The 18,289-nt window shown below is 36.2% G+C and overlaps 3 protein-coding genes across 3 annotated transcripts; 1 reads left to right on the top strand and 2 right to left on the bottom strand.

The window, feature by feature from the left end:
• Nucleotides 1-440: 440 nt before the first annotated feature.
• LOC121796367 (ethylene-responsive transcription factor ERF025-like) lies at nt 441-1,496 on the bottom strand. Its single transcript, XM_042195227.1, has one exon. The coding sequence runs from the start codon at nt 1,386-1,388 to the stop codon at nt 672-674; it is 717 nt and encodes a 238-aa protein (XP_042051161.1). The 5' UTR covers nt 1,389-1,496; the 3' UTR covers nt 441-671.
• Nucleotides 1,497-12,217: 10,721 nt separating this feature from the next.
• On the top strand, nt 12,218-13,817 carry LOC121796328 (protein DETOXIFICATION 49-like). The gene has a single exon (XM_042195170.1). It carries the CDS (start codon nt 12,222-12,224, stop codon nt 13,701-13,703), a length of 1,482 nt encoding a protein of 493 aa, XP_042051104.1. The 5' UTR covers nt 12,218-12,221; the 3' UTR covers nt 13,704-13,817.
• Nucleotides 13,818-16,976: 3,159 nt separating this feature from the next.
• On the bottom strand, nt 16,977-18,213 carry LOC121797083. The gene is made up of 2 exons (XM_042195815.1): nt 17,766-18,213; nt 16,977-17,692 (listed from the first exon to the last, which is right to left on the bottom strand). Exons 1-2 carry the CDS (start codon nt 18,211-18,213, stop codon nt 16,977-16,979), a joined length of 1,164 nt encoding a protein of 387 aa, XP_042051749.1.
• Nucleotides 18,214-18,289: the final 76 nt, after the last annotated feature.

Genomic DNA, 18,289 nt, shown 5'->3' with positions numbered 1-18,289 from the left:
CCATTTCAAATCAACATTACAAATAATTGAATATTCAAAATAAAAACAAGTGATAAAGGAAGAAACATGAAATGAAAACAATAAATATAACGCTCTCATGCTCAAATCAATAGTGAAATAATTTAAAAATAAAACACTCTCAACCTTGAATCTCACCAACGCTTTCTAGGTCTAGCCGGTCAAATTCGAGTCTTCAAATCTCTCTCGTGTTCTTTCAACATCGTGTTATGTTGTTGCGTAAATTTCCATGTTTTTGCCAAGTTGTGGTTTTGCATAGGTTTGATGTAATAGAGAGAGATATATAACAATATTCGATCACAATTAGAACCTTTGGTGTAATTCTTCCATGCATCCATTCTCAATTAGGGCAAATTATCTCAAATCACAAGAAATTAATATTAATTCGTACTAGTTCATTTCACACACAATGATAACACAAATACACGATTCTAAATATCGATTGTATTAGATTTGAATCTAATTAATCAATTACAAATCTTCAAACCGAAAATTAAGAAACTGGGAGGAATAGGAATAACAAGAATTTAACCAAATAAAATTATGCAACCAATTTTCCTACTTGAACACAAATTAATGTGTCTTTGTATATTATATATATAATCTTCTGCAATAAATGATAGTACAACAATATTACGTGTCTTGTTTTTTTTTCAATAGCTCCACAAACTCTCCACATCAGAATTCTCCGGCGAATCATCCGACGGCGGAGACGCCATTCTCGGCGGGCTAACTAGCATTCCCTCCGCCATATCCACCAGCAGATTCGGCATATGAAACAGCGCCTCCTCATCAATAAACTCATGCTCCGCCGCTGCCGCTTCCGCATCCCGAGCAGCGGCAGGCCGATGCTGATCATCAGCATCGGATGCCGGCCGCTGCTCGTCCGGCTTCATCATGAGGGCGGCCGCCGCGGCCGCCCTCCTGATATCCAGCGGCGCGGGCGAGTCCGGGACCGGATACACCCCGGCCCGATCGGGGAAGTTGACGGCCGCGCCGGCGCCTTTGAGCGCCAGCGCGGCCGCGTCATAGGCGGCCGCGGCCATCTCCGGGGTTGGGTAGGTGCCGAGCCACACGCGGGTCGTCTTCTTCGGCTCGCGTATCTCGGACACCCATTTCCCGCTCCGGCTCCGGATGCCCCGGTACGTCGGGTGCTTCCCTCCGCCCGGCCTCGCGGCTGCCGCGGCCGCGGTCTTGACTTTTTTCGGAGACGGCAGCGATTCGCTTCCGATTGAGGGCTGCAAATGCAGAGATTGAGATTGAACGGTGGTAGTACTCCGCGGCGGAGGAGGGGTGGGTTTAGGGGTAATAGGGGGAGGGGGGGAATGGTGTTGTTGACTCATGTTAGAAGGATGTGGAGAATGAGACATATATATTTATGTGTGGGGGCACACAATACACATATATAGTGTCGTACGTATAAAGAGTGTAGTAGTAGTATCTAATTTGCTTGCTATTTTATGTAGAGAGAGAGAGAGAGAGAGGTGAATAAGGAGGAGGGTAAAGGGGGGTTTGGTATATAAGTGGAAAGTTTGATGTGGGGAATGAAATTAGGCCGTGGGGAAGTCGTGGTTAGAGATATGTGAAAATGGCAGCTCACACACACACACGCACTAAGACAACCTAGTTTTTAGGCGACAAGTGCAAAAAAAAAACACGTATAGGGAAGAAACAACCTATTCTAACCTGTCCAATGCTCATCATCCATTACTACTTTCTCTCCCCTCATGAAATTAATGTATACATACATATATACTTATAACTATTTTTTGGTTGTGGTGATGGTTTTCACCAACGCACCCAATAACTAATAACTAATTCTTTCGTTTAGACTGCAACTAGGTTTTCACCGATAGATTCAGTGACTAATTTCTCTATTGATATGTAGGTACTTTAAAGAATAATTATTTAATCTAAGAGTTTGGCTAACTACTTTTTAACTGTTAATTTTTACTGGCGAATCCGGTGACTAGTACTCTCTCACTGATTTATACACATATAAGATACTGAAAGAAATGGTCCAAATGTTTTGATAAATCTTGAACTATTAAGTGAAGTCACATCATATTCACTAAAAATAGCTTCTTTAAACTACATAAATAGTTGCTCTTTTTTGTTTTGGATATTTATTTTAATTTATTTTTCGTCTAATGCATAAATTTATATTTGTTTCATGTCATTTTATGAGGATTTAATCATCGGAAAGAGATACTGATGAGGCATCGAATCAGCTACTACTTAGACATTTCATAGTAATCATGTCGATGCCAAATCACTATCTATTTCTTAGAATGGTTAAATCTCGAGAAATCGCAAAACATATAAAGTTTGTGTATATATTTAGAGAAAAAAAATTGAAAGTGTGTGTGCAAAACCAAGTGTTTGTACATATAAGACTGATTATTATTTCTAATAGATTGATTGTGTTGGGTAAGTTTAATTAACTTTAGTATATGGAGGAAATATTTATTTTAAAAACCCTAGGGTTAATAGTTGTAAAGTTTCTCTAGCTTAGCTCCAAATTATAATAGAAATTATATAATATTAGGTAATAATGTATTGGTTAGAAACTCTATCATAAACGAAATATTCTTAGTATAAGTGAACAGCTTGATTCATATTCTAATCCTTATTAAATCTATTTAATCAACATGTTACTGTATATGTACATGCAGTAAGCAGTAACTAATAATATAATCAGTCTGGACTATATTGTAAATCACTTAACTCTTAATTCATTGGCCGCAGAAGAATATGTATTGCCCTACCTTCTTAAATTAGTATAATTAAAATAATACTAGATTCTATGCACTAGTTCATATTTATATATGTATGTATGTAATTGTTGTTCAATTAGTTGATGAAGTCTAAAGACTAGGCCATCCGCAATGGGCGGACGATGGCACGCCCGATGGCGCGCATCGTCCGCGCCATCGATCGTCCGCGCCCATTGCGGATACGGACGATAGGTCGCGGACGATCGTCGCGGCCGATACTAAGGGCGCGGAGGATGGCGCGCCCGATGCCTATCGTCCGCGCCATCGTCCGCCCCATTGTGGCGTACACGGACGATGGCTGCGGACGATAGGCATCGGGCGCGCCATCGTCCTCCCCATTGTGGCGTACACGGACGATAGGTCGCGGACGATGGCACGCGGTTTGGTTGTTTTATAAATAGAGTTCATTCGTTTTACATTTCATTTCACAATTTCACTTTCGAAACTTACATTTACATAATTACTACGAAATGGCTTCAAGTCCAAATAGTCCTATGTTTAGTGGAGATGCGCGTTGGCCGGGTACAGAACCCGGCCAATATCGTTCGTTCGACACCAACGCCCAATACGATCCCGATTTCAGTACGGACTCGTATGGGTTGTCGGACATGGAGCCGTCTCCAACCCGACCAGTCGCCCCCCTCCCGACGTGACGCCGCAGCGGCCGATCCCGACCCCGCCGCGACCGCTTCCGCCCCAGCCAAAAAGAAGCGGAACCGGCAGCGGGCGCAGAAGTTGCCGCCTCCCGGTGATTGCGATGAGTACGCCCCCGGTCGTACAAACTACACCGACGAGGAAACTCTCATTTTGGCCCGGTGTTGGGTAGATATATCGGAAGATCCGATATTCGCGAACAACCAGAGGCAGTTCGCGTACTGGGAGCGCATCGCCGACCTCTACAATGCGGCCAAGCCGCCGAACGCGTACAAGCGCAAGCGTGAGAAACTCCGCAAGCACTGGGATCAAGTGAAGAAGCAAGTGAACTTGTACGCGGCGGAGTTCGAGAAGTGCGCGCGGGCACAGGGGAGCGGCGAGAGCTGGGAAGACGTGCGTGCTAAAGCGATATTGTCGTACCGGTCGATGTTCGGCGAGTTCAAGCACGAGGCCATCTGGACGCTTTTGAGGGACAAGCAGAAATTCCAAGGTGGAATTCTGCACACTAGTGCGCCAAAGAGGATGAAGACCACCGAAGTTGGTGGTTACACGAGCAGCGGCAGCGGCAATCAACCGGTTGACCTCAACCGGTTGTACGTGGACGACAGCGGTTCCGGCACACCGATGTCCTCCCGACGTCCTCCCGGCGTCAAGGCTGCGAAGGCCAAAGGGAAGGCGGCCGCGACCTCATCCTCGACCGCTTGCAACCCCACCTCCGCTCCCGGAAATGCTCCCGCCCCAGGCAGCCGAAGTGTATTCGTCGTTGGCGACAGCGTCGATGGCGAGGACGTTGTTGGAGACGCACAAGGCCCTCAAGAAGTGTACCGACCCCGACGAAGCCGAATACCTCCGGGCATTGATAGATGAACTGCGTCGGAAGTTGGGAATTGCACCGACTTAGTTTTTTTTTTTGTAAGTTGAACGGTGTAACTTCTTTTTTTATTAATGTGTCCCCGTTTGTTATTTCGACCTTTTTATTTACTCGTTATTAATTGTTAGTTGAAAACATTTAAATCAATTAAACAAATAAATAAAATGATGATGTGGCGCGCCATAGGGCGCGCCTTAGGGCGCGCCTTAGGGCGCCCCACTGCAGGTGGGGAGGTAGGAGGATAAAACTGCTGACGTGGCGCGCCATAGGGCGCGCCTTAGGGCGCGCCTTAGGGCGCCCCATTGCTAATGCCCTAACATCACTCTTTGAAACTCCAAAAGATTTGAACAACCTTAGTTTATTATGTTGAGTTTACTATATTGATTTATAGCAACTTTCTTTTATCATTTCCATTTATTTTTACTTTCTGGTACACTATTTAATGTGATGGTTTATATGTATATGATAATATGAAATTTTTTTAATGAGAATTATAATTATTAAGAAATATTTTAGTACTTTCATTGCGAAATATCTATGGTAAATACTGAATAAGTATAATGAATCAGTCATAGATATTTACTAGTATTATCTAAGAGCTCAGGTAAATTCTTAGTTTTAGTCATAAAAAGTGTCTTAATATAGTATATATTAGTTCATCCCTATATATAGCAGAAATTAAGTCTTAGAGCATCTTCAAGGAGAGAGGTAAATAAAGAGGTAAACTAATATAACTATCATATTTGCTTTTTTTCATGAAAAATCATTCTCTTAGGGGGTATTTGAGAAGATATTATACATTTTTCCCATTTTGAAGATGTATCTTTACGGAAAGGTAAAATTTTATAACTACCATATTTGTCTTCTTTTCATGAAAAATCCTTCTCCAAGGGGAAAAAGTATTTGAGAAGGTATTACACTTTATATTTTTAATGCATTTTGTACTATTATTTTATTTTTCCCTTTGGAATGTGTTACTTTTTAGAAATGTATATTTCACTTTTTAAGAAGGTAAATACATCATATACATTTTCTATATACCTTCCCCTTGGAGATGCTCTTAGGTAGTACGTATTGTACTCCCTCCGTCCCGGCTAAGATGACACATTTCTTTGTCGGCACAAGATTTTAGGAGTTATTGGTTAAAGTGTTTAATTGGAGAGAGAAAATGTGAATGTAAGTATTAAAATAGAGAGAGAAATAAAAATGAATATTTTAATAGGAGTGAGAAAAAGTGGTTGAGTGTATTAATTGGAGGAAGAAAGTTTTCAAAAAAGGAAAGGTGTTATCTTAGTTGGAACAAAATAAAAAGGAAAACGTGTCATCTTAATAAGCGGGACGGAGCGGGACGGAGGGAGTATACAATATCAAATCTCACCCATCGATATTGTTAATCTAATGATTGATATTTGTCGTATATATAAAATTTTAGATTGATTTTTAATGATAAAATTAAAAAAAATACACGCAGTACTATAAATGAATCTGTGCGTACTTTTGATTTTTGAATACAGACAATCATAATGTTGAATACAAATTTATTAATTAATAATCGTAATATATAAATATATATAAAACTAAATACCAAGTTCCAATAACTATTACTATATGAAAGAATGATATAATTATACTCTCAATTTTTGAAATTGGACATTATTCTGAAATAAGAAAAAAAGCATCCCAATCCCATTTTGAAATAAAAGTAGTGGTGGATATAAATCACTTGATATGTGTCTTCCTTTATGGCCATATATATATTAAAGTACAATTGGTTTTTTTTCTCATTTTATCATTATAAATTGAAGTACAATTGGTCGACAATTCTATAGTTATAAGAAAAATGATTTCTAACATTATTATTTGGTACTTGAATTCAGCTTGTTTGGTATGTTGCCTAATTGGCTAATTTTAAATTTTCTATTCCTTGTTGTGGCTTGAAATCAACCACATAGCCTCTCCCTCTCTTCTTGGCAATCGTGATATCCATCCCCAACCAAATATTTTGAATAAGACTTGTGTAAAAATAAATCTTGTAAATATTTTGAATTAAACTTAGGTACAGTTTGCATATATTTGATTTATTAATTCATATTTCGAATTTACTATTCATAATTAAATTTTAATTAGGATGAATACACAAACTCGTATGGAATGGAAATAGGAATTAATTTGAACCATAATTTTGTTATAATAATAATAATAATTATTATTATTACTGTCGTTATTATTATTTAAAAATAATGTTAACACTAACAATTAGAATAACACAATGGTATCATCCGCAAAATAATTTAAACATAGTATTGCAAACGACTCGTCGGAAACAGGTTGGAACAATTCTACTTTTGTTCTAGAGAATTAATGGAATTCCATTTTAATGAAGGAGATTAGATTTATTCCGATTGGGGGAGTGATGAACAAGGGTTATGCGTCGTTATTATTGAACGACGCACAACCCTTATGCGTCGTTGGGTAACGACGCACAAGGATTATGCGTCGTTAAAAGACGCATAAGGGTTATGCGTCTTACCCTAATGACGCATAACCCTTATGCGTCACACTGGTAAGCATTCTCGCCTGTCACGCGGGGTGACTCGGGTTCGATCCCCGGCAACGGCGCATTTTTTTAAGTGATTAGTATTTGATAAAAATGAGTTATTCTAAACATTTGTTTTTGGCAAATAGATATTACTCTTATAAAAGAATTAATTAAAGAAGTTAAGAATAAATGCCCAATCTAATTGGTCCCCCAAAACGAATACATGTACATTGACAAATTAATTTATACTTCTATTATCTATGACCACTGTTTATTTTATTTATATATTAAGTTTATTTTTGAATATCTTAAAAATTACTATTGTTTATGCCGTTAATGGTATAATAACATAAAAATCAAAACTTTATTCACTTATAGATAACGCTTATATAAAATACATGGCATAATATTATATACTATTAATTAAATAATCCAAGTCTTTATGTTATAAGAAAATAAAATAATGCTTATTATAAAATAATTTCCAAAAGTCCTTGCTGCAATATTGATTAATGAATGTTCTACCCACTATTATAAGAAAATAAAATAATGCTTATTATAATAGCGGTGACTATACTCTAATAAACAATAGTAATAATAATAGTAAAAATGCGCCGTTGCCAGGGATCGAACCCGGGTCACCCGGGTGACAGGCGGGAATGCTTACCAGTGTGACGCATAAGGGTTATGCGTCATTATGGTAAGACGCATAATGCTTATGCGTCTTTGAACGACGCATAATCCTTATGCGTCGTTAACCAACGATGCATAAGGGTTGTGCGTCGTTCAATAATAACGACGCATAACCCTTGTGCGTCACTCCCCCAATCGGAATAAATCTAATCTCCTTCATTAAAATGGAATTCCATTAATTCTCTAGAACAAAAGTAGAATTGTTCCGAAATAGGTTTCAATGTGGCTGATTCGAGTAGGCGTTGCTTTGTCGGCCCATTATTGTCTGGGACGTGTCCCATTGGGCCAGTATCATTTTTCCTATTTAATTATTTTAATGGGCTTTAGTCGTTAGGCTATTCATTTAGCCCAACTACTTCAGAGAGGCCCAAAGTTTTAAAAAAATCATTATATATATAAATGGATTGTGTCTTTCAACATAAAAAAAATGGCATTCATTTTTAATTTATATGCAGTACTACAAAGATAAAATGTGGAGTATCACTAACATAATGATCAATAACAGAGCTAGGATTGGGTCATCTTATATTATTTCATTCTAGTACTACTACCTACTATTATTTATGCTCTCCACATCACCGACACCTTTCATGTTTAATTTTCTTGAATACCTCAACTCAATAATGTTTTTATTGATATATTAATTGGGTCAATGCAATTTGCAGCAACAGATTAAGGCTTGACTTTTGGTTTTGGGGTTTACTTATTGTAATTCACACAATAACAAAATGATTTCCCCCCTACTCCATAATATTGAATGTTGTGCGTCGTATTATTTAATCAGATCACAAAGTAAACAACATCCATTCCATTCTACTATTATTTAGCTTCTCCTAACTAGGAATTGGATCATGATTTTGAATAAGTACCAAATCAGATTTTCAATTATATAAAAAATTGACTACATTATTATATCTAAGCACACGACAAAATATTATATACCAAGTATATATATATATATATATATATATATATATATATATATATATATATATAGAATACATACATACATACATAGAGTATATGGTGAGTAGTTCTAGTGAGAACTTTGAGAACCAAAATTTTCTGATACATTAATAACAGTTGACACAAAACATATTAAGTACTAGTAATATATATACATTTATCTAATTAATTTGTCTCAATATACATTTTACATACTCTATTATATATGCATTGTACACACGAATGTTTGACATTTGTAAGTAAACAGTGACATATAGTGAAAACTAAATCAATTCAAATAAAGCCTTTCCCATCATACCTCACTATATACGACATTTAAATGAATCCATAACTATTTAATTAAATTATGCCACATATAATAAAGCCTTTAATTTTAAGTCAAAATTGACCAAAATTAAGTCAAACCTTTTTTATTCCAAATCACCATATTAAAATAAATTTCATAATAATAATAATAATAATAATAATAATAATAATTAATCTAACCGTGCATAATATGCGTATCCACGATGCCTTTGTAAATTAAAACTTGATCGATTTTCTTCAACTTTATTCGACTCAATATCATAATATATTTTATTTTTGACTTATGATTTTTCCCTTTATTTGCAATAAAATTAATCTCAAGCCGATTAAATTTCGAAGAATCGCGTGATAAGTTAATACCACTTCAATAATTGCGTAGGCAATGCCCTTGTACAACAAAATCGAACCGATTCTCTACGATTTTTATTCGATTTAGTTAGTAATGATTTTATGATTCCTTTTATTCTGATTATAGACATTACATATAGACGTACTTATACGTGCGAACGAAAAGATCCACAGCCTTTGACATTTTTAACAAACAATCGACAAATAATAAGGAAGATGAAATCAATTTAGAAGCTTCCATAAGAAATCTAACTAAATCATGCCATATAGTACAGCCTTAAATATTTAATCAGAATTGACAAATTGAAAGTCAAAACATTTTTTAATCGAAACCACTCTATTTAAGCTGTCTACCGGTCGTATTATTGTCTATAACATGGCCACAAATTTAAGTAGTCCCTCGTCCTTTATATATAAAGACATTAGAAACAATAAAAATATTACTGTAAAATTAATCAAATAAGAAGAGAAAAAAAATGCTTAAAATATTATTAATGGGTAATAAGATCTCGTAATAATTTATAGTGAAAACAGTTAAAATTGAAATTAAATATTTTTTGTTGACAGGCAAAATAGCAAAATAGACTAATTTTAGGAATAAAGTAAGTAATAGTATTCTATATTCTATCCACACAGTCTTATAAATCCTTTGCAAAATTAAATATCCATTTCTTTAATTTACACCCCTTATATTTTTTGTCATGACACGAGGGATATTATAGTCATTTAATTATGTTGCGATTCTCTTATCATCAATTAGAAATTCACTTTATACCCTTAAGCCGAAAATATAAATTAAATAGGTTGAATTTATTTCAATGAATTCGGAGCATTAGATTAATGAAGCTAATCAATAGCCTAATTTTCGATACCTAATTCAAGATTAGCCAATTTCGATAATTTTGATAATTATTTATCTTTTTAAGGGTTGGTTTACATCCCCTTCAATTTTTAATGATATTGATCTCGCCAACTTTATATATTAATCTAAAATCCTGATTTTGACAAAGTTCATCCTAATAGATTTATTCCCCTTTTTTTTTATAATTAGTCAGAAACAGAAAAATTACTTGTAAAAAACCGACCCATTTTAGAAAGTCAAAATTAAATCATCATTAATAGAAGCGTGCATACAAGATTTTGCTTATAAAATGACGATTGAGGTTGACATAAAAATCATATATTAATTATTTGTTTTATGTTATCCCATGATAATGTTTATAAAATTATATATCATAAAATGGGGATAATTTATGTGAGTATCATTTGTGAGCTATGCTCTCATTTAGCCCACGTTAATCTTATTTGTTTTGTTTGAAATATTTCATTTGAATTTAATATGATAATAATTATTATTAGTTTTGTTAATATTGTAAATTAAATAAATCAAAGATGGTTTTTTTATTCATTTATTTGAAGTTTTAGAAAAAAAATTGCAAAAAGATAAGTTTTAATTTTCATATGATATTATAAAATTAATGGTGTGAATAATAAATCTCAAGGTATTAGCTAAAAAATAATATATATAGAACGAAACAAATAATATTAACATGGACAAAATTAGAATATTGCTCACAAATAGTGATGGGCTAAACTAATATGTGTATATTAACACTGTGTCTAAGATTGGTGAAAGATTGTTCATTGGCATGATCTAAACACTAAAACACGTACTCATAACTTTTAATATCGGACTTGAAATTCCCCTTTAACATGTTTTGAATAGAGAAACGATAAGATTTATAGACTTGTATCGTTGTAATTTATAGACTTCTATCTAAAAATTTTATACTTGTTTTAGACCTTCTTCGAACCTTTTTGTTTTAAGATAATATATTGATTTATTTCATATTGGGAGTTTCTCATTTTAATATTTCATGAGTATCCATTTTAGGTCTTTAAATACATTGTTTTCTATAGAAGGAAACACGTTCATTAATATTAATTTTAACTTTTTATTGAGCCGATATTGCAACTGAATTAATTTCAAAATAATTATGAGAAAACAGAAAAATAAATATAATTAATACAAGAAATGTTATATAAATTTTGAAGTTTATTACATAAAGATCCAACCAAATTTAAAATAAAAGTATAAAATTCCCTTAAATTTAATTGCATTAGTATAAGGAACTAATGAAACAAAAAAAATTATAAAAATGACCTAATGAAACAAAATGTAATAGTATAAGGTCCTCTATATGTGTTTTGCCATTTATTTTCTACTGTATCTTGTTCCATGCTAAACAATACTAGTACTACAAGTGACATCAATACCTTGCAGAAATAGTGTGACGAAAGACGACAAAATCCTAAACCATACTCTACAATTTTTCTTCGATAAATGTAAAAATACAAGAAGCTAATGAGAATCTAAACAGCAATAAAATTAGAATAACATCAAATGAACACGAAAAGAGCAAGGCATGAGCTAATGAAGGACAAAACCAATTAACAAACACAGTAGACAACAAAAAACCATTTCTTTTAGCTGAGATATTAATCTCCAAAACAGATTACTCGCAAAATATTTATATTGGGATCAATTGGCAATTTTTCGGCAATCAACATTTTTTCGAGAATTTAAAATCGTATATGTTACATCAATCTTTCTTCATCTAATTTTAAAACATTTATAAACAAAGGAAATATTACAGTAATATAGTATTTTCTTTTCAGTTCCGCTAGGAATACATGTCTCATTTACTTCTAACGCCGGGGTATTATTTTTTAGTAAATTTATGCCATATCTTAGTATATAAACGTAGAAAACTCATACTCCACAAACTATTTTCATCTATTTTCATTTATAAGTTTTGACATTCAAGATGATAGGTGAAAGTAAGATAAGTAATCACTAATTTCAACCTGTGTTTCACTAATTAATATTATTGTATATAATTAGAAAAAGCAGTCTTAGCTCTAACAAGCAACAACCCTAAATTAAGATTTCTTATTTTCTACCTCAAAAAGAGACAGAATCCATTTAGTATATAAGTAGAGGGGATTGCAACAATAACATCAAAAAATGTTGAACCCCTTGGTTCCCATGTCTCCAACATATATAGATAAAAAACCACCAAAAACAACAACAGTAGCAACGCCGTCAGCTTCTGATATTTTGAAGGAGGCGAAAGCAATCAGGGACGTGTCCCTCCCAATGATCCTGACCAGCCTCATCCTCTACTTGCGCTCGTTGATCTCCCTCGTGTTCCTCGGCCACCTAGGCCCCCTCCCCCTCGCGGGTGGCGCCCTGGCCGTCTGCTTCGCCAACATCACGGGCTACTCCGTCCTCTCCGGCCTTGCCTCGGGCATGGAGCCCATCTGCGCCCAATCCCACGGGGCCCACCGCTTCAAGCAACTCGGCCTCGCCCTCCAACGCGCCTCCCTCCTTCTCCTCCTCGCCTCCCTCCCCATCTCCCTCCTCTGGCTCAACATGCACCACCTCCTCCTCCTCTGCGGCCAGGACCCCGCCATCGCCGCCGCCGCCCGCTCCTACATCCTCGCCTCCCTCCCCGACCTTGCCGCCAACTCCCTCCTCCACCCCCTCCGCATCTACCTCCGCACCCAATCCATCACAATGCCCCTCGCATACTGCGCCGCCCTCGCCGTCCTCCTCCACATCCCCATCACCTACCTCCTCGTCACCGTCCTCTCTCTCGGCGTCCCCGGCGTCGCCGCCGCCGCCGTCATCACAAACCTCAACCTCGTCCTCTGCATCCTCGCCTACGTGGCGAGGTCAGGGGCTTACATAAAAACATGGGGCGGTTTCTCCAACAAATCCCTGACAAACTGGGGACCACTCCTGAACCTCGCGGTTCCCAGCTGCGTCAGCGTTTGTCTAGAGTGGTGGTGGTATGAGATCATGATCCTCCTATGTGGCCTCCTGGCAAACCCCAGGGCTACCGTTGGGTCCATGGGGATCCTCATCCAGACCACCTCCCTCATATACATTTTCCCCTCCTCCCTGAGCATGGGGGTCTCGGCCAGGGTCGGGAACCAGCTCGGGGCGGGGCGGCCGCAGGGGGCCAGGACTGCCGCCGTCCTCGGCCTCTGCGCCAGCTTCCTCACCGGCATCGCCGCGCTGGCGTTCGCGGTCTCGGTGAGGAACGTCTGGGCGGGGATGTTCACGGGAGACGCCGAGATCGCGGCGCTGACGGCGGCGGTGCTGCCGGTGATCGGGCTGTGCGAGCTCGGGAACTGCCCGCAGACGACGGGGTACGGGGTGCTGAGGGGGACGGCGAGGCCGAGGATGGGGGCGGGGATTAATGTGGGGTGCTTTTATCTGGTGGGGATGCCGGTGGCGGTGGGGCTGTGCTTCTACCTTGGGTATGACTTCAAGGGGCTGTGGATGGGGCTGCTGGCGGCGCAGGCGTCGTGCGCGGCGGCGATGCTGGTGGTGGTGATGAGAATGGATTGGGATGAGGAAGCTAGCAGGGCCAAGGAGTTGACTGGAAAAGCCGACCATGAAAGCGATGGCTTAATTTCTTCATCGGATGATATCAAAGTGAATGATGACTCTCCGGCTTGAAATTGAATGATTATATTTAATCAAATTAATATTTTGTTAGTTCACCAATTCATTCCCATCTCTTTTTTTTATACTAGTACTATTTTGGGGTTTGTATAAATTAAAAGATGGGGATATAGAGTTGATAGGAATAAGAAATGTTTTTTTTGGCAAATAGTCATAAAAACAATAAATTTTGGTGAAATTAAATTCGGTGTTGGGATTTTGAAAATCAATCTTAATATCATGAAGTTTTGATTTGTTAGCATATATCCATCCTATTGTGAAAATAATTGGAGAAATTGTTCTAATATGAAAGTTGAAAAATCATACATAAATGTTATAGTCAGTGAGTTAAACGATATTTTCGATTAAGCAACAAATAGTGTGGTTTAATTGAAAAACTAGGGTTTAAAAATCTGTCATAAACCCACCCATAAAGTTAAAATGAGTTTGCAAATTAAGCGGGTAGTAGATGTTATGTTACGTATGGTAAACTATAGTATATACTCGATTTATTATAGATTTGCATTTATAAATGCGATTCACTACATGTGTGTGATTATATATTTGTGGAATGCATGACTGGTAAGCAGCAACTACATATGCACTCTTATTTTTCACTCTATTGACTAAACCATTAATTTGTTTTACTCAGTATTTTTCGATAAAAAACCATTAACACGTGAATATCTCAACATTATCTTGTTATAGCAATTGAAGAAATCCACTTATTTGCAACCATTATCTTGTCCATATCTGGAATGTCTTAAAATCGCCAATAATCAATAATATATGGAAAGAGGAAATGGGGCACCCATTATTGAGACAAGGAATCTGAGATTCAAAGAATTGGAAGACCAAAACATCAAGGTTCTTACCTTTTAAATCAAAGATTTTGATTCGGTTGGACAAGCTAAGGGCTCTCAACTTACCAAGTATGGAATATGGAAAGGGTAATGCGAATTTAGACAAAAAATTGATGGACCATTCAATCTTCTCAACTGCCGGCTTACGTGGATGAGTAAACAACCCCATCACTTTTCACACACATATATATATAGAGTTTGAGATTGAATGAGAATGTCTAAAGCATTGGGCTACATATTGGCACGTGTTTGAACGATAACACACAATTTAATTAATAAGACGTTTCTCATCGAATCAATGAATTAGCTAGAGCTTCAAGTGGCCACGATCCACAACCTGTGATTTATTCGATAATTTTTTCGAAGAATGCAACAAATGGTTATATAAGAACTTGTAGGTTGTTATTCGAATAACGAAAAAAATTAAGAGGAAAAATCAATCAATGTAGATTAAGTAAAGAAACGAAAGTATCGTGAATTATGTCAATTTGTATGCCATCACTAGTGTAGCATTTATCACTACAAATCGTTGCGTATTAAATTGAGAAATATGGAGCAATAGAAACAAAATACTAGTAATATTTTCTCAAGATTGCATCATTTTTATATATTTATTTTCACAAATTCCAAATATTTTCACAAGATTGTATCACCAACAACTTTCATTTTATTTTGTTCCATTTTTCCTCTCTCACATTATTTGTCCAATTCTTTCCTGTATTTCACCTTCGAATTTTAGATAAATGAGCCGTGAAGTATGAATATTGGAGATATTATTGTATAACTTATAATAAATAATTATATTATAATGTTCCATGAATTTGAACTTTTCTTTTTCTATTAATTTTAATATTCGTTTTATCATGCCTGAATTCGAACTTGTCAAATGTCAATAGATTGCATTGCATGTAAGAATAGGTATGTTGTCTTTAATACCCCAACACCCTTCTTATACGTCACGTGTTTATTTATTTATAACGTAACATTGAATTAATATATCAAATCAAATCCGCAACTTTGCACGTCTCCTACTAACTTACGTAGGTATTTCTACCTGAATTTGAACTTTTTCACCCCACGATTTGTGTCGTCTATAATTTTAGAGGTGTTATATTTGTTAGCCCGACAACAATTAGCTATAAATAGTGTTACTTTTACATTATTTTCTGCATGTCGTTCGTTTTCGGGGGAATGTATGTGAAATGGAATTGTTAAGTTACAACTTTAAGATGCGAACTAACAATGCATAAATTACTCAAAATATAAACCATTTTTGGGTGAAATTATTAACCTATTGTATAATAAGAATTACTGCTATATTAATTTGCCTTTGATAATTTTGTTTTCCCTAAGTGTTAGATTAAATTGCCTTACATATATTTTGCCCAAAATATTAGCATTGTGTATGTTGTGATATTATAAAGCCAAACCAAGTGTAAATTACTACTACCAGGGCAGTTTTTGCCAAAAATAGACAAAAAAAATTATGATAATTGTTCACGAAAATTTCATGTAATGGTGGGACATTGTTCACTATTTCAAAGTGTATCTAGTAATAAAACAAGAGTAAGTATTATAATATGAGAAATTATAATTAAATTTCATTACAAAAAGATGAAGCTTCAGAAAAGTTATAATATATTTCCCTTTTATGGAATATATCCGATCCTAGCTAGTGATTAATTATTAAGTGTTAAAGACATATTTATACATTCTACTTAAATACAGTGGATCTTTCCAAAAAAACAAATTAAAACACAATAACTTAAACTTGAGATCAAAGAAAATAATAATACTACTAATACTAATACTAACAACAATAATAATAATTAATAGATAAATAAGACATTGCAGGTGATGCTAAGATAAAATATGATTAAGATAAAATATGATTAAAATGGACGATCTAGTGTGTATGGTTATAATCAACCCAACCTGAGATAGACTAAAGTAAAGAATTAGGGATCAACTTTTCACCCCTTTAGAAGGGCCAGGGCCAAATTCATATAATTATATAATTAAAAATTTAAATGATGCCTTTATATATTGTTTGAAAAATAGGAGTGGCTGTCATGAGGGATTTGTTTTATTTCAGGTCCAGAATATAAATATTAATAAAATACTAACAAAATATACTTAGAAACGCATGCTTGTGATTTTACATTAATTATATGTTGATACGATGAAAGAATACAAATGTGTACGGACTACACATGCAAAATCATTATTGAGTTAATCGTCTCAAGGTGTTTTGATTTGGTAACAGAGTATAATTTTGGATAAAAATTCCGAATAATTATTTTCGGTACATTTATCTAAGAAATCTAGTATGTACTACTCCTTAGAAAATCCTGGTCTTGGGCTTTAATTATCATTGGGCCAAAAGCCCGTGGCATATTTGATGGTAGTCTGCAGCCCAAATAGTTCATGGGCCTATGAAGTTTTCTTCATTGCGCGTCTGCCCAATCATTGGTGGTAGTCTGCAGCCCAAATTGCGCTTCATTGCAGCAAATCGAGTGATGGCCGACCTCACTAACTCCTTTTTGTTTGTGGTAGTCCTTAACAAGTTTAAGGTAAAACTATGACTATAAATATAGCCAACAAGACTAATACTCCTCTTAATTGTATTCTTAATCACGGCAATCTTACCAATATCTTCGAGCATTAGGTCTATACAGTGTGCCGCACATGGAGTCCAATAAAGATGCTCTCTCTTTGCCATCAACAACTTCCCGGCTGCAACATAATTACTCCCGTTGACTGTTACTACTTGGACAACATTTTCTTCACCAATTTCATCAACCATAGAATCAAGCATCTCAAATATTTTTTCTCCTGTCTTCACAATGCCAGATGCATCAATAGATCTAATAAATACGGATCCACTAGGAGAATTAACTAAAAAGTTAATAATACTCCTCTGTTTCCGATCAGACCATCCATCTGACATAATCGAGCAACCAACCTTCGTCCATACCTTCTTCTTTTTCTCCAATAATGCTTCAGTATGTTCCATCTCTTTGTGCAAAAGAGGAACTCTGATGTCATGATAGCTCGGAACTGGCAAATTCTTGCCAAATTCTCCAATTGATTGAACCATCCGATCAAAGTACGGCAACCGAATCGCGTTGAACGACAAGCCTGCATGATACCAAAACCGAGCAATATCCTGGTGGACTAGTGCTACAGCATTTTTATCAAGAGATTCTTTCACATTCTGTTGCCTCATATTCTCTTTGCTTTAGTTTTCCAGCACTTGCAGCTGCACCCCTTTTCATAAACTCATCCATCGGCCCTCTCACTACTGTAGCATCTTCATCTGCATTGCCAATGCCACTCGTACTATCAGTACCACCTAGATCGACAAACTCTGTATACTTCGCAAAATCTGAGCTTCCAAAATTTTTTTTGGATTGGAAGTGATCCCAAAGCTCATCTCGCACCTGTTTCGGACAACTAGGACATGGGGCAACCTTTCCTTTCTTGCCCATCAGATGCTCTTTTGATCTTGTGATGCCCCCGTTCATCTCTTTGTTGCAAAAGTTGCATTTGACTTTACTAGTCAACTTTTCATCAACGGGAGAACAATACTTCTTGCCCGGATCAGTTCTATTCGAACATTTTCCACTAGTGGCAGCTGTTGAAGCTTCTCCATGAGACATTCTTGCAAATAAAAGAAAACAATAAAACATAATAAGTTAACAAAATCCAGAATATTTGCATGCTCTTGTTTATCAC

This window comes from Salvia splendens, chromosome 3 (genome assembly GCF_004379255.2).
Source record: "Salvia splendens isolate huo1 chromosome 3, SspV2, whole genome shotgun sequence".
Taxonomy (NCBI): domain Eukaryota; kingdom Viridiplantae; phylum Streptophyta; class Magnoliopsida; order Lamiales; family Lamiaceae; genus Salvia; species Salvia splendens.
Note: the sequence above shows the minus strand (reverse complement) of the source record. Positions and strands in the feature narration are given on the sequence as shown.

Excerpts from the sequence above, each read along its gene's own strand:
- LOC121797083 (XM_042195815.1), bottom strand. The coding sequence starts at position 18,213 with ATGTCTCATGGAGAAGCTTCAACAGCTGCCACTAGTGGAAAATGTTCG. Across the intron at positions 17,693-17,765 it reads AGAATATGAGGCAACAGAAT|GCTTGTCGTTCAACGCGATT; the intron begins GTGAAAGAATCT and ends GGTATCATGCAG.
- LOC121796367 (XM_042195227.1), bottom strand. The coding sequence starts at position 1,388 with ATGTCTCATTCTCCACATCCTTCTAACATGAGTCAACAACACCATTCC.
- LOC121796328 (XM_042195170.1), top strand. The coding sequence starts at position 12,222 with ATGTCTCCAACATATATAGATAAAAAACCACCAAAAACAACAACAGTA.